General features: G+C 35.4%; 1 protein-coding gene across 1 annotated transcript; it reads left to right on the forward strand.

Annotated features, from left to right (window-relative positions):
- The first annotated feature begins 11,819 nt into the window (after window positions 1-11,819).
- LOC126619909 (serine/threonine-protein kinase STY13-like) lies at window positions 11,820-16,044 on the forward strand. Its single transcript, XM_050288348.1, has 7 exons — window positions 11,820-12,047; window positions 12,524-12,793; window positions 13,108-13,240; window positions 13,351-13,546; window positions 14,304-14,428; window positions 15,189-15,347; window positions 15,472-16,044. Exons 2-7 carry the CDS (start codon window positions 12,576-12,578, stop codon window positions 15,757-15,759), a joined length of 1,119 nt encoding a protein of 372 aa, XP_050144305.1. The 5' UTR covers window positions 11,820-12,047; window positions 12,524-12,575; the 3' UTR covers window positions 15,760-16,044.
- The last annotated feature ends 20 nt before the right edge of the window (window positions 16,045-16,064 follow it).

Below are 16,064 nucleotides of genomic sequence, written 5' to 3' on the forward strand. Positions count from 1 at the left end.
TTCAGGGATAATTCTCATAGGGAATTCAGTACAAATTAATCATTTGGTCAGAAATCACAACGTTTTTGTTTAGTTTTCTTTTTGGTGTTTATAGCATTGGAAAGAAAAAAGAAAAATCAACTTGGTCCCTAATCACGAAATTGAATGTTAATACATCATTTTTTTTTTCTTAATAGCCCCTTTAGATTGGTCTTTATTCAGATTTCAGAGTAGAGGAGAATTATATGAAGAAAATTAAGAAATATAAATGTAAGACGAAACAAATGCCTTTCATAATTTCATTTGCACAGACATGATATGTGGGCATCTCTTGATATATGAAAAACTTGAAAGACTATAACAATGCCTGGCTAACTGAGCATATATAGGGCACTTCATGCAACTGGTTCAGGTTTTGGAACAAAAAGTGGGTTTTGCAGACAAACTGAAAACTCAGATTTTGCCCTAATATCCGGATGGAAAATTCCATCCTGGTCAATCATGTAGCCTAAAACCAATATATAAACCATATGGGCCGACTCATATAATACCTTATCTATTATCTAAACTACATATTAATAGAACTCATTTTGTCAACAAAAAAAACCAATAAAATTACAGTTATACTCCTTTAATACATAATTGAAAAAAAATTAAAAAAGAAAAAAATGTGGGCATTAAAGTAATTTCACACAAACAAGTTTTTGCTTTTTTTTTTTTTAATATCCTTTTCTCGTTCACTTTAACTGCCAAACCCTTTTTTTTATGCCTGCCAACCGTTAGAAACAAATAACTTCTCCCATAAAAAAATTAAGAAACAATATTAAGAAAAATAAAAAACTTATTTCTCACAAATAGAGTGTGTGGCCTTTGCTAGTTATACATAATGTGGACCAACAATTGTAAATTACTTGAAAGTTCTTCCCACCAACAATGTGGGACTAACATGAAGTTTCAACTCAAACTACATGAAATCTACATTGAATGAAGCATACAGAATTTTTTGGATTCCAAGAGTAAAAAAATTAAGAATTTTACTGTAGGAATCGGAAACACCTTTCCAATAAAGCATATATAATGGACTTTCATTCGATATGTTCTTTACTTTATTTTTTACTAATTATTCATGAAGAAATTTTTTTCATTCGAATTCTACTATTTTTGTTGAAATTGGATGAAATAACAAAATTTGAAGGTCCAAGTAAAAAAAGAGCTGAAAGAACAAAACGAGAAGGTAATCAAATTTTTTATCTTTTCTATCCACTCACTTCATTCTAATTCTACTATTTTTGGCTCACTTTCGGCTCTCTTTTTCATGCGAACATTTTTACCAAGCAATCAAATATTATTTCAATAATTCACATCATAAAATTATAATAAATATTAATAGAAACTAAGTTAGAAATATAAAATTAACGTGAGTTTTATATAAACTCTGCCCAAAATGATATCGTTTTGTGTTTGGGCTTTTTAAAAAAAAATGCAAACGCCCAGTGGTGCCCTGACAATGCCTCAGTCGCTCCTCCCAAAGCCTAGGCTAGTCAACAGCCCACTCCTGCTGGGTGGAGGGGTTTTCTTGGTAGCATCGCACAAAATACAGTCTAGGCTAGTCTTATTGTATACTAGTTTTTTAAAACATTGGTCGAACTTTTAGTGTTTTATGGAATAATATGATTCGCTTAATTTTTGGATAGCTATTAGATGACTACACAATTTTGGATTTAGTTAATTTTTGACAAAGTTGATATTTAAAGGACAACCTAAAAAATAAACGCTTTTATCACTATATGCAAAATTGTAGTATTACAAAGAGAGTCAAAAAGAGAGAAAGAGAACGTTAAAATTCAAAGGGTGCTAGCATTCCTCGTTCGCAAAACTTTAATTGGATGTCGTATGTTCCATTGGATTGGGAATACGAATTTTCACCGGAAGATATATAACTCCGTTTTACTCGTCATCATCATCACTGGATGTTCAAGAAACGAAAGTCAATGGTTTGAGGGAAGACACTACATGCAAATTAGAAATTTAGAAGAGAAAAGAAGTCATCGTTCAATAGTTTCTCCATAACCCAGCACTTCTACATGCCCCTATCTGGGGCAGCCAAGGAAATGAATATCAGCCAAACGATCTGGAAGAAAAGGTGTCGGGAGTTGGGAATTCCTCGGTGGCCCAATCGAAAGTTGGCCAGCCTTCAAGCCCTACCAAGAAACATTCATGCACAGTGGCGGATTCAGGATTTTAACTTGGGGTGGTCCCAACATACCTTGCACTTGTGAGAAACGCACAGATTGTAGAATATATAGTTTACACCTTCCAAAGGCAAAGGCTGCAGCTTGATCAACTCACTATACTCTACGAAATATTCCATGCAATTCCACTACCACCTCAAGTTCAGAAAACAAGCACGGAAACAATATCGAAAGAAAGCACAGATTTTTACACACCCTTTTAGCATCACAAACTAGTTGTACACTCCAATTCACAATACATTACACAAAAACATATGAGACGAATATCGTAGAATAGAACTTGCTTAAATTTAAGTTCTCATTTTGAATTGGAGTGTTCAACTAATTGATCACAACTAGTATGTGAAATTCTATGTAAAAAGTCCATCGTAATTAGTAAAGACAGCCACTAAATTTAAGTTCTCATTTTGAATTGGAGTGTACACGGTGTAACCAAAGGTTTTGTTCTAATTAGGGCATTTTAGTGATGCTCTGTTCATTGGCCTTCATTGAAAAGTATGCACTTATTACACTCAGCCAAATGCCACACAATTGGAAGACAAAATTACAGAGAGTAACAAAGCAGGTTCAATCCCTTAATGTGTATAGCCAACACATTACACAAAAATACGAAACGAATATCGAAAGAAAGCACCGATCTTCAGCCACCCATTTAACATCAGAAACTAGTTCTACGCTCCAATTCACAATATACAGCCAACACGTTACACACACTACCACTTCTTTAGTTAATCTACTCTCTTTCAGACTAAAGATCAAACATTTCATAAGCATAAATTTCCTCTGCTCCCGAACCCTACCCACCTACACATTCATGATTCATATATACTAACACAGACACAGTAACACTATCAGATAGTGGATCTGTGGATGGCAAAATTATTTAATGGACATAGACTTCACAGAGTCAAAGAGAGTACAATTACGAAGTACAAACCTCTTCGACTAAGAAGAAGAGGACTAGCAGCTAGCCTCCAGAGTCCAGACCAGAGCTTTACACGGAGAACAGAGATGTCGTCGCCCCGCTCATCGGTGCAAGTTGCAACGGTGAACATAAACTAGAGTGCAGGTGCAGCAGAGAGTTGATCGATGCTTAAGGAACATGAGCGGGCCGAGCGGCAGGATTAGGTATTATTGAAGTGAAGGTTCTGATTGCTGAATGAGCTGATCGTGTGAGGGTTCTCACGTGAGTGAGGTTTCAAACCTTTTTAATGACTTGGCTCAAAACGACGTCGTTTTGGCCAAGTCATTTTGAAAAAAAATTTGGCTTTCTTCTTCCTCTTTCTGAAAAGCACAGCATGCAGCAGCCACCATGGCTGCTATTCTTCTCCATCACTGCCCAGACTAGGGTGGTCCTTGAAGATCCTCACAGCCATTTTTCCAAGCTTCGGGTGGTCCCGGGACCACCCTAGTTCCTTAATAGATCCGCCCCTGTTCATGCATGTCTCTAACTCCACCCTATAAGTAATTCTTTAATACACGTACAACTTTGTTACCATTCATGCATTTGTTTTTACTTTTTACCATGCATGTGGACGTGGATCAATCTTTTTCGGCATCGTTGTACTTTGAAATAATGAGATTGTGTATGTGGATTCAAGGTTGACCCAGGTCCAGTGCGGGTAGGGCGACCGTCCGAGGTCCAAAAAAATTGGGGGCAGAAAAATTATTAGGGTGATATATTTATATATATTTTATAAGAGTATAAATTTATAAAATTTGGTTAGTGACAAAGAAATTTAACTAGAACTTGTGGTTTTGTTGTTTAAAATTAATAAGGAGGTCTTAGGTTCAAAACACCATGTGTGGTTATTTACATTCCAATTTTAAAAAATTTCTTTTCATAACAGTATAAATTTATAAAATTTGGCTAAATGATCAAGAAATTAGAAGCAATGGTTTTTGTTGTTTAAAATTAATGAGAGGTCCTAAGTTCGAAATGCTATGTGCATGTTTATTTTGTTTTTCAATTTTTACAAATTTTTGTTTGGTTGTTAATTTATTCACTAGCTAGTAGCTATGTGGGTTGCTATTTTTAAACATCTGTTCCAATTCAAGTTTAATATTCAACAATGAGTAAAGCGTAGACTAAATTTTTAGACCAAATTTGCAAATAATATTACGTGTCATCAAAAGTTTAATTTAGTGTTCATTCATTACTTATACATATCCTTAAAGACTCAAAAACATTATTATTTTTTTAGTCTTATATTGACGAGGTTAGTAAATAAGAAAAAACACCTCACGATTCATACAAAAACACTTTAAAAGTTCATATGGAAAACAAAACTCATAATCTATCTACTTGTAAGCCCGAAGTTTTTTGGTTTCCTTCTCTCGATACAAAATAAATTAGTTATTCCATGTTTCTAAATGATTGAGTTTGAAGTGTTTTTCTAAATATAATTTTATCGATGTCTTACATGTGAAAACAAATAATTTTTTTATATGATATGAGGGCACTTTTTTTGGCGTCGCCCTGGGCCTAAAAAATCTCTGAACCGGCCCTATGTCGATTATGCAGGAGTTAGGAAATGATCAGCTGATGGAGAGGTGGAATTGTTGGAGAGGGAAAGGCAGCTGATGGAGAATTTCCGAATTGGCAACTCGAAGATAACACAAAGAGGCTGAGAGGCGCTTGCTATAAAGCCGAGTACAAGAAAATGTCCATTCCAGCTAATTAGGTCTTATTCAGACACAAAACATTCACCCTTACCTCTCCAAACCCAAAGACACCCATCTTCTTCATCCCCTCACCAACCACCCAGCCACGCCACTTGCACCTCTTCTCCTACCAACCACAATCAAAGACCCAAATTCCATCCCACCATAACATAGAAACAAAACTTCAACACCATAATGACAAATCAATTAAGAGATACCATCTAATTAAGTAAATTTTTTTTTATCTCAATCATTAAAAACTAATTCAGTGAGTATGTGTGCAGAATCCTAGTACTTCATTCTTATTTTTCATAAAAATTCACCTATTTTGTGATAAACCAATTTGAGGTTGAAACTCATAAAATCAAGAACAAGTTAAAAGAATCAACAAAAGGAAAATAATTAAAAGAAAACGGTTTTGAAAATCAATTTAAAAAGACACTAGGGTTGTGCCATCATCTTAACAATCTTACGTTGTTTTCCCAGTTACTTATGAATTATACATGCATATTTTGAAGGTTAGATTTTCCTAAAGTATGCTCTACTTGGGCCCCTAATATAGAATGTATATCAAAGCAATCCATCTGTGAATTCAGATCAATCTAAACATGCAAGACTCGTTAAGCTTTATGAAAACCATGGAAAAACCATGCAACCCGTAAGACTTAGTATTCATCCTAAATTAAATTACAATTATTAACCACAATAAGCCTTTATCAATATCAAGGACCATCCTAAATTAAATTAAATTACAATGTAGTATGTTCCTTTTATGTTTAATGAGATCTATCGTTTCCATAAAAAATAAGTACTAGAAAATTTTGACTTCCAGCTAATTAGGTCTTATTGATAACTGAATTAATCAAAGATTAGGAATGGCATTCGGACCCAAACTTTCTCTTTCTAAATCTAACTTGTAACTTTTTACTTTGAAATCTTTGTTTTATCCCAGAGTCGGCCCTAATGGTGTGCAAAAGGTGCCACCGCAAAGGACCCCAAATTTTATTTACATGTAAATAGATATATATTATATACTTAAATATGCAAGATAATAATAATAATTACCATACCAGCGCTAGTGGTGTAGGCCTTCAATATTCTTGAACATGGTCTGGGTTTGAGTTCTTGTGGAACAATTTTACTATTTTTTAGTTTTGCAAATTTATTAACTTAAAAAGTTGATACAGTATTAAGAAGGATGAAGGACTTTCATCTAAATCTTGCACATGATTCCTAAATTCTTAAGACCGGCCCTGTTTTATCCCACATACAAAATGGGTTTAGAAAGAAAAAGAAGAAAACGAAAAAGAAACCCAGCCAAGGTTACCTCCGACATCCACCCCTACCTCTCCAAACCCATAGATACCCAATGTTCTTCACCCCTCACCAACCACCCAGCCACGCCACTTGCATCTCTCCTACCACCCACAATCTAAGACCCAAATCTCATCCCACCATAATATAGAAGCAATACTTCAACGCTATAATAATAAATCGATTAAGAGAGAAGGTATTTTTGTGGAGGGGTGGGGATGAAGTAATCAGACGTATTTTCACTAATGGATAGTTTTTGGCTTTTTCTTTTTAAACCCATTTAGTGCATGGGGTATTACATAAATTTCAAAACAAAAAATTATAATTTGAATTTATAAAGAGAAATGTCGGATCCGAATAAAATTTCTCTGAAGGTATTAATCATATGCAACTAAGGTGGACTAGCATTACCTATTGCATGAGGTTAATACCTTCAATGGAAACCCATCAAATTCAGATTGAAAATACATGCCTGTCTTTCAGATTGGAAAGATGGACTGGCGTTGCTCATGGCCTTCAAATTGTATTACTTTGACCCATGCACTGCCCATTTTATTGTCTTTCCAACTTTCAACTAATTTCCAAATTAAGAAAATAAAAGGTGTTTGAAAGACGTTTTAACTCAAATATAAAGTACCAACATTATACTACTGACACAAAACGCTACATAAAATATATATTCATACCATAAAATTTGCTCCTCCTCAAACAGGTTTAAGCCCTTATAATTTTCAATGGACTCCATATTCATCAATGTTTAGAAGCTAGTATGGGAGGATATAAATCTGCCACTAGACACACCACCTCTGTAGTTGTATTGTAGATGACATGGCATATGTATCACACCGACGTGGGTCCAAAATATGAACAGATTGATGCAACGTAAGATGGCTACCCATATGTGACGTGGAATAGGGTTTCAGTGGCCCAGCAATGTCGATATTTTATTTTGTCTAGTTGGCTAATAAACAACGGTCACGTTGATCACATCAGAATTAGGTATCCACTGCATCAAAGATTGGATATTCTTAGGATTCCCACAAAATGGATCCGGAGATGATTATTTTCCATGAGAATGAATGGGAGAGGATGATGTGTTCATTCAAAAAGTGTAGGATATGTTTAGGTGATGAATTTTCACATTTTAGGTTGCTTTAGGTTGCGTGTTAGAAATGCCTTTGTGAATCTTCCTGGTCTTCGAAATGGATGAATAATCGTAGTTTGCCAACCGTTATCCTCATTTTTTAAAAAGGAAAAAGTAAAGTGTTGTTTTTTTTTTCTTATCAAATTATGATTTTTCAAGAATATGAAACTAAAAGCCAAATTTTAAGAGCTCAATATAGTAGTTTCACTTTTTGATTTTCAATTTTTTAATATTTTTTTAATTAAGACAGTGTTATGAAAGGCTGTTGATTTCTTTGTTGATTTTTTTTTTAAATTAAGTCGTTACTAAAAAATTACCAAACTAAAAGCAGTTACCAGTACAATAAGAATATCAACAATTTTTTATTTTAAAAAAAAGTAGTTGCCAAATTAGGAACCAAATCTTTTCTGATAAAAAAAATCTGAGTTTAAATATCAAATTATTTGGACCATTAAAATTTGATTAAACGGCTACAAACAGAAAACATTTCTAAAAATTATAATAATTATAGCCGTTGGATCAAATTTCAATTACTTGAATCCCTTGATTTTTGAGTTCGGTTACTTTAAGTTCAAAGGAGATTTGGTTCCGCCAAATTCGTCTTCAATACAACAAGAAAAAATATATTTTTTTAAATAGTTTGACGTGTCTGGACCACTGACATGTTTTTCTCGACATTAAAAGAAAAAACAAACAAGAATTAAAAAGTCAACAATATTTGGTAGTCAATAAATAATACGGACACTTTGGTTTATCTAGCACAGATGAGGTTTTGGATTTAACTAGTATAAACGTGAAATCTGAAGGGATCTTCATTTTTTTTAAATGAGAATAATTGTGGGGATCATTCTACGTTAACCTTCAACGATTTAATTGTTTATTTTTTAAGTTGGATTTCATGGATCATTCTTGAAATATTAGTCAAATTAAAAATGTTTGAGACATCTAATTGAGTTAAAAAATTTGACAAACACTATGTTCTAAAAACATTGAAATTTCATCATGAGAATCAAATGAGTAAATGGTTTCGAACCAATTTTAGTTTTTGTAAGGATAATCTATGAATGAAGACTTAAAAATAGACAATTTGGATTTGTTGGGGAGTAGGCCTCACAACTAGTCCCTATTTACTGTTTGGTACGTGGGACGAGACGAAACGGAGTAGGACAAGACGTTCCGTCCCAAGTTTGGTGAGCCTAAAACGAGTGGAACGTGCTGTTTCACGGAACAAATTTTGAGTGAATTTTCGTTCCGCCTCACCCCCTTGGAACGATTCATTCCATATCCGTGGAATACAAAATTATAACATCTCTGTCTCCTTCTTCTTCCTCCTTGTTTCCATCCGATGACATCTGTGCTCCCTCTACATTCCGTCTCGTCCCGTCTCGTCTGCATACCAAACGATATCATAAAGATCCCTTTGGATAAACAGCATGTATATGTCTATACTAGAGGCGGTTAAGTGAAGGGGTCATTTTTTGTTTTTTTGAACATGGGAATTAGTTGTGCAGTTCACACCATATTAAACTTAAACAATCTGAATTGTCTATGTTTTAAGTTGCACATTTTAGATCCTTTTTGTAAAATATTAGTTAAATAAAAAATATTTAAACCATTAATTCAAAGAAATTGACGAACGTATTAACGATCCAGCTTCTTCGCACCAATGCTTTGGACGCAGGGATTCAGAATGAATTTCATTCCTGCACGGATAATCTGAGTGTAAGAAACTCCACACACTTGTTCCAATCAGATGGGGATGGGACTTGTGGGGACCCATATCCACTCATGTCACTGACACGTCAAACTTAAAAGAAGAAAAATCACACCCAGTGGGCCCACCCTCTGAAGCCGACTCACTCAACTGGTCCCAACCCTACCCATCTCTCGGTCTTCACAAAGGGCCCAAACTCTCTGGCCCATGCGACCATACCAAAATCCTCACGTGTCCCGCGTCGCTCTCACGTGTCATGAATTAATTGGAAAGGCACTACTCAATTTATTTATATTATTATTTCATGTTCATGGTGTATTACAGGCCACTAGAATTTGGGCACGTGCAAGTTTCAAAATTAAGATATTTCTCCCAGGCTCCAAAATCAACGCACTTAGCCTTCTAGGCGCAAAACATTGAAAAGTCCTCTTCGGTACGAAGTTCCCATACCATCATGGGCCTGATGACAGATTACGATTTTCTCATCTCCTAATCTTTCTCTTTTATTTTTTCTTTTTATCTTGTATCGATCTTTTTATAAAAAAAAAGAATAAAGAAGAAAAATATGAGAGGAAAAAATGAAAGGTGATTAGAATATAAAGGAAGAGATTCTACTGTTGTGATGGCGGTGGTACAAATTGGCACCAAAAGATATGTCAAAAATTTTACTTTTCTTTTTCTGACCCATGTTTATGGCATGGTTATTTTGGGAATTTTACTTGAAAACCAAACCCGTAAGCATATGCTAAGGTAGTCGACATTGATGCATTAAGAATTGAAATTCGAATTTGAGTGCAAGAAAATAATGCGCACTATCTTATCCTTATTTTATGGACCTATTTGAACGATCACTACGTTCAAGTTCAAAACTAGTTGTTTTACTACTTTAAGCTACATTGAGGGGAGAGGAAGCATTTGAATCCAGGGAGCCATGACAAAATGAGTTGAAAATGAAGAACTTATTCACCAAGACAATACAACTCCCGCTGTTTATGATTTGTTTAATCATTAATTTTACCACCAAGGCTAACCGCAAGTTCATATCGCCTGCAATGACTGGTATCATTTCATCGACCAAATTTTTGTCTATTTCATGGTACCACGTTGATACAATCTTTGATGTAATACAATTGTTGTATCTAAAATTTTTTAAATCGGTAACAAGTTTAGAGTGCACAATAAATTTTTTAGAGTGTCAATAACAACACCATTACTACATATAATATTTTGTAAATCCATAAAAATCGAATAATAGTTTCAAATATTGATGTAAGCGCTAGGAATATATGAGAATTGGTTTTTCATTCCTTTAGCTTTGAATAAGTTTTAGTCCACCATATCATATTGTATTATATTCACTTGAATAGGTGAATTAGGTGAACCAAGTAATTCTAAACACAAGTAAATTCCATCTAACAACTACAAAAACAAGACTTTGGAAACAAACTCAAGTGTCAAGAAGCATGACAATCCCTAATGGCCAATGGCCGCCCTCTCCTTATCAAGGTGTAAAGATTGACATATAAAATCAAAATAGACACATTTTGTTTTTGGGTCAATAAAATATACATATTTGAGTTCATACAAATTTGAAGAAATATTATGATAAATAATACTCACACTTACTTCATAAGAAAATTCAAAGTTGTCTTTTTCATTCATTTATTAAATATTATGATAAATAGATTTAAAAAAAGCAATGGATAAAAAAGATGGAAGAGGATCCTCTCCGGATCCACTTTGTGGGAATCCTAGGGATCCTCATATCTTAGCTGTTTATCGTACATTGTGCGGCTAATTTTCGTCAGGTACTATTTGTATTTAATTTTAAATAAAAAGAAAACAAATGATTTCTGACCGTACGATGCACGATGAATGACTAATATGTGAGAATCCCTAAGATCCCCACAATTTGGATCTGGATGGATGGGATCCAAATCCAAAAGATAATTGTCCTAACTCCCAACTTCTTTTCAATTTTTTATACAACTAATATCAAGGGAGTGGAGCCACTAGTAGTATATCTACTAGTGTGAATAAGTCAGATTCTCGTTGATAGAGTGTTCGATATTAAACAATTATGTTGATCTATTATGTGACTTTACACAACTCTTCACGCATAAATATTTTTAATTATTTTAATTGTAACCCCTTGTAGCTTTCATTATAATTCTTTTTTAACAGAGTGATATTTTATTACTCTACTTTACAAAAATGAGAATTTGAACACGAATAGTCTCAAATACTGTAAATCGACTAACCTAACTCTCATGAATAGGACGTATCAACTTCCAAGCCAAGCACAAGCTGAGCCGAGTCGAACAAGATGCCTTTGTCACAACATGACTTCTCCATCTAAGCATCCTCTCGACTAGGCTAGCAATTTCTTAGACGAACCATTAATCCGACAAGAAACAATACGAAAAATAGCATATTCCGAGTTAACTCTTTAACGAGTCAGATCGTTATTGGGTCAGCCGTTAAGAATCTATTAATGAATTGAATCGTTGTTAGATCACCGATTAAAATAACGATTATGACACACTTTAGTAAAATAATAAGTATAACACGAAAACGACATAAATGAGCACAAACACATCCGTTTTCTAGGTCTACTCTCGACCATGAACGTCCAAATCGCAGATGCCACGCCCGCAACGAGCAAACCTTTCTTGTATGCTCTCCACGTGTCCCGTACGCATTCGCCACATCACTTTCCTCTTTTTTCTCTCACCTCTAATGTTTTGAACTTTAAACCCTCGTCGGAACACTCTCGGAATTTTTATCTCTCATCGGAGCTCTCCTCCTCAGTGGGTAGAGAGAGAAAACGCCACGATTTCTAGAGAGAGAAAGGAAAGCGAAGTTCGGAAAACAGAGATTAGACTATCTCTCTCGTGCTTTCTAGGGTTAGGTTTTTTCCTTTTTCGTGTCGAAGTTCAAGGAGAAAAAGAAACTCCGAGCTAAAAATTAGACGTTAAAGGTCGCGATTCTTTGCTTTATTACTGATATTTAAATTGGAATTATCTTTTTCTCGGATGAATTTTCTCGGGAAAATTTAGCGTCGACTGTAAGTTGCTTTTTGCCCATTTATCTGGTTTTTCTATGCTGTAAAATTCCTTTTATAAACCGACGAGTCTTCCACCTCAAGTAAAGTTGTTCTTACAAGTTTGAATTTTAGATAAATTTTGTTTGGGAAAACAAAAAATTGACTGCTTTTTCTTGGTAGCAATTTCCCCTTGTTTTTTCTTTCCTTTTTGTGATATAAATTCGTGGAGTTCTGGTAGTAGTGGGAGTAGAATCTGCTCTGAATGTTTAGTTTGGATAAGAAAGTTTCAATCTTTGGAGAAATTGGGTTTTTTTGTGATGTTGGTTTTATGGAAATTGGAGAAAATGTTGAGTTAAACTTGATGAAGGGTCGGAAAATTGATTTGGGATGATGTGGATTTTGTGATTAAGGTGGAAATGATGGTTGGAATGGGGAATTCTGGAATTGTCTGAGGGTTGCAGCATGAGTTGCAGCGTGAGGAGCGGCGGAAGAGAAGAAAGGGAGCGCGAGCAAGCGGTTTTGAGGAAGTCTGTGGATGTCGAGCCCAACTCGGGCTCGCAGAATGGTTTGATTGCTGCCCAGCAGCTGACAATTGACGAGAATTTGCTGGTGGACCCGAAATTGTTGTTTATCGGGGCGAAAATTGGTGAGGGAGCACATGGCAAGGTTTATGAAGGAAGGTCAGTCTCAATTCCTTTTCAGTCAACTCTTATGCTCTCAACTTAGTTGCTATTTACTTTGCTTGCTTTGTATGGTTAAAAAATGTAATGTACTTCTTCGAGATTAATTTGCTGTCGATTAACGTTTTATTTGGATGACTGCAAGTCTTGATTATCAGCTTAAAAGTTTTGTTTGTAGATTTGTGAGAGTTACTGATTTTGGTGTCATCAGATGAATTAGGTTGTACCATTGTGTTATTGGGAGGAATGTTTGTGAGTGGTCTGTGTGTTCTCGAGTGTAGTAGTTATGTACATGTAGTCTAATGATTTTTCAGATACGGTGATCGAATTGTTGCTGTCAAAGTCCTCCATCGTGGGAGCACTACTGAAGAAAGAGCTGCGCTTGAGAGTCGTTTTGCCCGTGAAGTTAATATGATGTCCCGAGTAAAACACGAAAATCTTGTTAAGGTAAGTGCCGTGATTAAACATCTTTAGTTCATGCATGCTTAAACGGTTTGCAAACCGTTGGCTTTCATATTGTTTCACTGGAATTCTTAATTTAATTCTTCTTTCTACAGTTTATTGGAGCTTGTAAGGAGCCGCTTATGGTGATAGTTACTGAGCTATTACCTGGGATGTCACTTAGGAAGTACCTGATGAGTATTCGTCCAAATCCATTAGAACTCCACGTAGCCATTAAATTTTCTCTGGACATCGCTCACGCTATGGAATGTTTACATGCCAATGGGATCATACATAGAGATCTAAAGCCGGGTACCGTATTGCTAGTTTGAGCTGTACTTCACTTCTGTGGTTTTTTATTGTGGGATAATGTATAGCGGAACAATTGGCTTGTTTATATTTTATCGGATAGTGCTATTCACACACCCATTTTTACCTCCCACACGCCCTTGTTAATTTTTGTCCATTGATCTTCTTCAATTCATCTGATCCAATGGCTGGAATTTGGGAGGGGTGTGTGGGAGGTAAAATTGGTGCTGGGATAGCACTACCCTACTTTTTCAATTGACAGACATTTTTTTAATAAATAAAATTAAGTAAAGAATCCAATTCTTATAAAGGAACCGTTGTGTCTCTTTCCTTTTACAGTTCTGTTAAATAAATTAGACGAAATTGCAGTGGTGCTTGAGCTAGAAGTTTACCCCCTTGCCGCAAATGTCGCTTATAGTTTTCTCCAAGTTGAATTATTCTTTTTGTTGGACTTCCATTTAGTTCGGAAAGTTGCTTTCATATGATCAGTTTATGCTATCCTAGGACCAACAGTTTTGAAATGATAAATGGTAAAAGAATGCAGCTTCACTTGGCAAGACTAGGCTGTACTTTAGTTCTAGATGCTTGCCCTTTTTATTTTCAGCTGGGTTATGTGATGCTGTTTTTTCAATTTAGTATTATTACTCTTGAAAATTAGTAAGTTTCGTTTTCGTGGATCACATGAAGCATTTTTATGTGGCTCAATTAGTATTATTATTCTTATGGTTTTTAATGATACATATGAAATGTCTTATTGCAGACAATTTGTTGCTTACGGCGAATCAGAAACATGTAAAGCTTGCAGATTTTGGTCTTGCAAGAGAAGAAACGGTTACAGAGATGATGACAGCAGAAACTGGGACTTACCGCTGGATGGCTCCTGAGGTTTGTCAACATGTTTATCTTGCTCACTTAAATTGGGGAGTTTTAATGAAAAGCCAACGGTACTGTTCATTTTAACCAAAAACCATATTTTTACACTAAAAAGTCAAACCTGATATTATTCACTTTACTCTTTATTTTGTCCTTATCATTAAAACTCAAAGTTTTCAAGCCTTTTTCATTAGTTTTCCTTACTTTTAATTGTTGATACAAGAACTTTTATTTGGTTGAATAAACTGGACAGGTCTAGTGCTTTTTGTTTTGGTAACGTTGCATGGTTGTGAGTAGAATGCAGAACAATAAGTTATAACTCTCGTTCTGCCTTCTGAACATATTTATAGGCGCATTTCAGTTGTGTATCTATGATAGATAGGTTTGGAAATGCTTCATTTGAAATACGAATATTGCCAGAACCATTTTATACCTTGATTTGTCCATAACTACTCTGGTTGCTGGGGCTGATTTTGGGTTTGGAAGGACTTTCCTACACGCAGAAACATAGACATTGATAATGACTTGATGCAGATATTTAACTGTTACATATGGATTCTAATTTCGCTGTGCGTGGTTTCTATTTTAATTAGGGTTGGAGAGGATGAGTTCGAATCAAAGTATCATTTAACAAAATGTTAGAACACTATCAATCATGCAACGTTATGTGCTGATGAGTCAAGCTTTGTAGTTCCATTCGGGTCCTTTTGGTTGGTTTTTGTTTCTGAATCTGCTTAAAAGCTATGTTGATCTGCTTTAATGTATCTTGCAGCTATATAGCACGGTAACTTTACGCCAGGGAGAGAAGAAGCATTACAATAACAAGGTCGATGTATATAGCTTTGGGATTGTCTTATGGGAATTATTGACTAACCGCATGCCCTTCGAAGGCATGTCCAATTTGCAGGCCGCTTATGCTGCTGCTTTCAAGGTATAAGAATTCAATCCGTTATTTCTGTTAATGCATTCGGTCATTCTGTGCAGTCTGTCATTTCTGTTAAAACCAATATTCTTTTTTATGTTGCTTACTCTTGCATTGTTGTCTGAGAATGCAGCAAGAGAGGCCTCTACTTCCGGAGGACATATCGCCCGATCTTGCATTTATCATTCAGTCATGTTGGGTTGAGGACCCTAATCTAAGGCCTACGTTCAGCCAGATCATCCGCATGCTCAATTCGTTCCTCTTCAAACTCTCACCACCCTCACCGCCTATACCAGACACTGACACGAAAGAAGCAGCCGCAAGTAACGGTCCCATGACTGAATTATCTGCCCGGACAAGAGGGAAGTTCGCTTTCCTCAGGCAGCTGTTCAATGCCAAGAGGACCAAGAGCTCACAGTGAGCAGGCAACATATTTTTGGAAACCATCTTGTTCTAACTGAAGAACAAGGCAGACACACGATCGTAGATACACAATTTTAGCGAATTCGTGATCAATCACTCGAAAAACGATGATATGATGTGCAAACGACGAGAAAACACGAAATCAAATAGTGTTTGATGGGTGGAAAATTCATCAAGAAATTAAACAGAAAAAAATTGAGGATGGTTGTTGCGTAGGAGGTGACCTTATTGTAAAGGAACAATTTTCTCTTCTCATCAAATGGAATCCCTTCTTTTAAGCTCATTCCGTGTATTTACATTTGT

The sequence above is a fragment of the Malus sylvestris genome, chromosome 4 (assembly GCF_916048215.2).
Source record: "Malus sylvestris chromosome 4, drMalSylv7.2, whole genome shotgun sequence".
Taxonomy (NCBI): Eukaryota; Viridiplantae; Streptophyta; class Magnoliopsida; order Rosales; family Rosaceae; genus Malus; species Malus sylvestris.

Excerpts from the sequence above, each read along its gene's own strand:
- LOC126619909 (XM_050288348.1), top strand. The coding sequence starts at position 12,576 with ATGAGTTGCAGCGTGAGGAGCGGCGGAAGAGAAGAAAGGGAGCGCGAG. Across the intron at positions 12,794-13,107 it reads GGCAAGGTTTATGAAGGAAG|ATACGGTGATCGAATTGTTG; the intron begins GTCAGTCTCAAT and ends ATGATTTTTCAG. Across the intron at positions 14,429-15,188 it reads ACCGCTGGATGGCTCCTGAG|CTATATAGCACGGTAACTTT; the intron begins GTTTGTCAACAT and ends TGTATCTTGCAG.